Source organism: Emiliania huxleyi (genome assembly GCF_000372725.1).
Source record: "Emiliania huxleyi CCMP1516 chromosome Unknown EMIHUscaffold_1404, whole genome shotgun sequence".
NCBI lineage: Eukaryota > Haptophyta > Isochrysidales > Noelaerhabdaceae > Emiliania > Emiliania huxleyi.
Window position 1 is genome coordinate 1 of NW_005201188.1, and position 4,997 is coordinate 4,997.

Genomic DNA, 4,997 nt, shown 5'->3' on the forward strand with positions numbered 1-4,997 from the left:
ACACACACACACACACTCCCAAACACACTCCAACACCGCTCACCCACGCACGCACACCGCTCACCCACGCACGCACACCGCTCACCCACAGCGTACTGGGCCTTATGCCGAGGGCTGCTGTCTTTTTAGACGTGGAGTCGCGAGGGCTTTCCCGGCCCTTGCCCCGACCCACTTGTGTGTGGAGAAGCTTACCTTACCTTAGGCCTTCGAGGTGGAGCGGCCCGGCGAGGCGGAGCGCTTCGTCGACAAGGGCAACCGGCAGCTGCTGTGGCACGGCTCGCGCCTGACCAACTGGGCGGGCATCCTCTCGCAGGGGCTGCGCATCGCGCCGCCCGAGGCGCCCGTCACGGGCTACATGTTTGACAAGGGCGTCTATTTCGCAGACATGGTCTCCAAGAGCGCAAACTACTGCTTCGCCTCGCGCCAGGCGCCGACGGGCGTGCTGCTGCTGTGCGACGTGTCGCTCGGCGACCAGTACGAGCGTCTCCAGGCCGAGTACCGCGCGGGCGCGTCGGCGAAGAAGGCTGGAAAGGACTCCACTTTCGGCAAGGGAGCGACTGGGCCGGACCCCGCCGGCACAGTGCCGCTGCCGTCCGACCCGGCCGTGCTCGTTCCAAAGGGGAAGGCCAAGAAGACAGCCGTGGCGGGCTCCTCGCTGCTATACAACGAGTTTATCGTCTACGACGTGGCGCAGGTCCGCCAAAAGTACCTGCTGCGCGTCAAGTTCCACATGCAGTGAAGCAGTGGTGGACAAACTCTGGTGAGCAAATGGTCCGGAACTCAAGGCGTTGGTCTTCAAGGGCTGGGGTGGCTTGTGTCTTGCGGCGCGCGGCTCGAGCATCTTTTCCCGGCACCGCGGAGCTGGGACTGCTTGCATGGTCGGGTGCCACCGCTATCTTGCGCCCTCGCTTTCTCTCTCTCTCTCTGCGCATCGCTCTCTGAACTCTGCACTGGTCGACTGGGGTGGCTCCTGGACCCTGGAGCGTGGAGGGGGCGCTCGTGTCGGGGCGGCGCTCTCTCTTGGCTCTCTCTCTATTGGAACGTTGTACGTTGGCGTGTTGGACTGATGCATGCTGAGTTGCGTCTCCTCTTTTTACGTTTGAGAATCACAACGCCTAGAAAGTCAAAGATCAAAGGGCGGGCGGAGGGGGACCTGTTCGCGCTGGCCACACACACCTCTCCGCTGTTATTTATTAAATAAATAAAAACGGAACATCCTCCAACACGACCTGGTAGCATATACGTACGGCGCGTGCGCCACGCACGTGAGCCCGCAGCCCTGCTCTCTACTACCCGCAGTCACCCATGCACCTCAGGTTGGCCCTGTGGTATACAGGTCTCGAGGGACGCCCCCCGGCTAAGTGCCTAGTCGCCGACCACACCCACAAAGAACCCTGCACAAAGATCGCAAGGGCGGGGACCTGTTCCTTTTTACCCATCTCACAGTAGAGAGGTGTCCGTTTTTTATTTATTTACCAACAACTGGCGCGTGGCGCGGGACGATGCTGGGGCCGGGTCGTGCTTCACACACAGCCCGCTGACCCACGACTGTCCGCCCTAGAGCGTCCTGCCGCGTTCGCACCGAGAGGGAAATCAGGGGAGCTGCGCGCGGCGGCCGAAGCGGTCGGCGTTGACGTCTCTGCGACCGACGCCGACATCGACGAGCTCTCTGCCGGCGCGCGCGCGGCGTCTACGGTCTACCCCCCCGCGATCCAGCCCTGGACGCCCAACTGCTTGACCGAGGGCGAGAAGGTGACCTGCGTCTGGTGCGTCAGCAGGTGGAGCAGCTTGGAGTTGTGCGGCTGGTAGAAGCGGCCCAGCTTGGTGCGGGCGTCGCTCGACATGCCGCCAAACACCTTGATCGAGTCGATGTTGGACGGGTGGCGTGCGGGCGAGGCGAGCTCGGCCGAGCCGGTGAGGAAGTGCGAGACGTCCTTGACCACGCGCTGTGTGTCCTCCTCGTAGGCGTCCGTCGACGTGAGGAGGAAGCGCTTCGGCCCGAACCGTTTGAACCAGTACTCGAGCTGCGCGTGGTACACGCCCGCGGCCACGCCCTCTATCGTGTCTGCGGGGAGGGAGCGAGGCCAGGCGTGTGCTGTCGCGGGCGCGTCGGCCCGCGGAGCGGCGCCGGCAGGTCATATCTCCACATCTCCCCACATCTCCCCATACCTCGCTGCGTGTCGTATCTCCCAGTATCTCCCCATATCTCCCCATACCTCGCGCCTTCGTCGCAGTGGAAGGTGTCGGGCGGCGGCCAGAGGTCGTCGCCGTGGTTGCGCTGGCACTCGCGTACCGCGTCCATCGTCACCTTGAGCCAGTTGTCAAAGTTCTTGACGCCGGTGCCAGACAGCACGAAGGCGTCCCAGTACGCGTAGAGCCGAAGGGCGGGGTCGCGCAAGATGACGACGAACTTGAGGAGCGGCTGCGCGGCGCCAGGCAGCGTGGCTTGGAGGCGGTCGGCGACGATAGGCTTCCGGAGGTACGCGGGGGTCGCGTCGACGGTGAACTGGTACTGCGGGTGCGCGTTCCGGCCCGGGCACTCCGGAAAGTGGTCGGCGTAGAAGCCCATCCCGCGCGACCAGCTGTCGGTGGCGTAAAAGTGCTGTTCTCGTGCGTAGTAGTCGGGCTCGCCGCGCAGCGCGTGGCCGGAGCGCGCGCCGCGGATGCTCCCGACGATATCCTCGTAGAGGCTGTTGCTGCCGCAGCGCTGGCAGCCGAGCAGGAAAGTCAGCGGCACCAGCTTGCCGCCCAGGCAGAAGGTGCCCGCGCGCGAGATGTCGTGCGCGACCAGAGAGCGACCATGCGTCACGTTGGTCACTGCCTGGGAGCTCGTCGCGGCGGCGGCGGCGAGAAGGGCAGATGGCATATACACACACACCTGTATACACAAACGTAGCGCACACAGGCAAGCGCTACACCACAGCGGCGCCGCGTTCCGGAACGTCGGAACGTCGACCCTTGACCCTCCCAGGGGTTCCGGCTCCAACCCGGATAGGGGGTCTGCTCGCCCTCCCTCCCTACCTACTGTATCCCCAGGCCGCGAAGCGAAAAAAGATGAAAATGTTCCCGGGCATTCACACTATTCCTTTTTTCTTTTCCTTTTTTGGTAAAACGTATACAGCTGACGCGATGCGGCCTCTGCCTACCTAGCCTCCTGCTTCTATGCGGGAGCCATGGCGGGACCGCTATCGAGTATGGCTTATCCTCCGGACAGTACCTCGACTATTGCATCGCCGAGGCCGACACCACCATCGACATGACAGCGTTGACCGCCATGGCAGCTCCAACGTGTGCGCTGCCATGGATGGACAAATCTTGCACTCTATATGCCAGCCACCACCTGGGCGCCTGGCATGTGCGAGCACAACCCCAATCGAGCCGAAAGATCTGAACAAGGGGGTCCAGTCGGTCTCTTCGAGCACGTTCGAGCCTGCCGTTTGCATCGACAATCCATTTCTGAAGGTTTTGTCGATAAAGTTTGAACTTTGGCCAGAACACTCCGAGGACATGTCTTTTGTTTGACATGTGTGCCTCGCCCCACACGACCTCTCAGGCTATAGAGCACATGCCACAGCCTGCCCCTGAGGCGTCATTCACCCACAGCGGCCACTTTGATTTCCGGCGCCTTCGCAGCCCGCTACATGTGCACTCTTCCCCCAACAGTCGACTCGGCTCGACGGCTTTAACCATCATGGGGCACGGACCTTCTGCGACAACCCAGCCCCCTAGTGGGCCTGCGACACACCTTTCGCCGCCAACTCTGCTGGGTGAATGCAACGGGAACAAATTCCTTTGCCTCCAGAGAGAGAGTACGTACGTTGCCTCCAAAATCGTAAGAGCTACATACACTGAAAATGTTTCACCATGGAATGCAACAGTTGGGCCTACCCCTTCGTCGGCTGCACGACCCGAGGAGCACGTGGACCGCAAGGTGCATGTGGTCGAAGAAGCGAGCCTCGGGCGTCTGGTGCGAGCGCATGAGCGCCTCGCTCACGCGCCGCTTCGCCCCAGAGAAATCGGAGAATGCGGCCGGGCGCTCACCCGGCGGCGTCTCGGCGAGTAAGCTCTGCCCGCGGCGCAGCAGGCTGACAGAGATGTGCTTGTCCAGAGCGGCCGCGAACGTGGCAAGCTTGTCCGAAGGCAGAGGGCGTCCAGGCGGAGTGGCCGCTAGATCGTCGAATAGAACGTCGACGTACCGCTTCGTGGGTGGCAGCGCTGCCACGGCGCCGCGCCACGCGGACTCACTGGGATCGAGGAGCGCCGCATTGACGAGGTACAGCGAGGCTTCGACAAGGTCGTTCCTCGCCTCAAAAAGGCTTGCCTGGTGCTTAAGCATGCGGACCACCTTGCCCGTTGTGATCAGTGTGGGCACCAGGTTGTCGGCCTTCACGAGGATGCTTTGAGCCTCGTTGTAGATGAAAACGCGAGTCGGCAGGCGCCCGCTCTCCGGGTCGAGGCGCGCCGCCACCTGGGCGAAGACGCCATTGAGGTCGGGTCGAGAAGTGAGGCCGGTTGCACAGACATAGAAAGGCATGCGCAACGCGAGGCCGATCTTAAAGGTCTCGAGCTGCTTTGCTCGCATCTCCGTCTTCGGTCTCCTCAGCGTCGACCGCACATGCGAGCTGAGCAAAAAGCGAGCTTGCAACAAGGCCACGCCGGACCGAGTGGCCTCGAAGAATGCGTGCCAGCGCTCATCCGATCGTTACACCGACGTCGTAGAAGGCAACGAAGCTGTCGTCGACGACGAGCGGCATATGTGAAGCCATCTTGCACCCGACAACGGTGCGAGCGTCGAACGCGAGGGAGTGGACGGGCGGCCGCCGGCGGGCGCTCATCAGACCACAGTGTTCGCGAAACGTGACTGCTTGCAGCACCATGGCGATGGCGCTAATTAAGAGATTCCTCTTCCCCCCCGCCCCCCCCCCCCCGGCAAGGCGCGCGATACACTCTACTTCTAACACCACGATGGCGCGCACTGGCGTTAACAAACCTCGCAG

At 62.7% G+C, this 4,997-nt stretch overlaps 3 protein-coding genes across 3 annotated transcripts; 1 reads left to right on the forward strand and 2 right to left on the reverse strand.

Moving 5' to 3' along the window:
- Positions 1–104: 104 nt before the first annotated feature.
- On the forward strand, positions 105–739 carry EMIHUDRAFT_252629 (hypothetical protein; the record flags this gene model as incomplete). The annotated part of the gene is made up of 2 exons (XM_005787592.1): positions 105–131; positions 203–739. 2 exons carry the CDS (start codon positions 105–107, stop codon positions 737–739), a joined length of 564 nt encoding a protein of 187 aa, XP_005787649.1.
- Positions 740–1,697: 958 nt separating this feature from the next.
- On the reverse strand, positions 1,698–2,866 carry EMIHUDRAFT_252630 (hypothetical protein; the record flags this gene model as incomplete). The annotated part of the gene is made up of 2 exons (XM_005787593.1): positions 1,698–2,054; positions 2,294–2,866. The coding sequence occupies 2 exons, from the start codon at positions 2,864–2,866 to the stop codon at positions 1,698–1,700; spliced, it is 930 nt and encodes a 309-aa protein (XP_005787650.1).
- A 993-nt stretch (positions 2,867–3,859) lies between these two features.
- On the reverse strand, positions 3,860–4,754 carry EMIHUDRAFT_252631 (hypothetical protein; the record flags this gene model as incomplete). The annotated part of the gene is made up of 2 exons (XM_005787594.1): positions 3,860–4,638; positions 4,709–4,754. The coding sequence occupies 2 exons, from the start codon at positions 4,752–4,754 to the stop codon at positions 3,860–3,862; spliced, it is 825 nt and encodes a 274-aa protein (XP_005787651.1).
- Between the last annotated feature and the right edge of the window lie 243 nt (positions 4,755–4,997).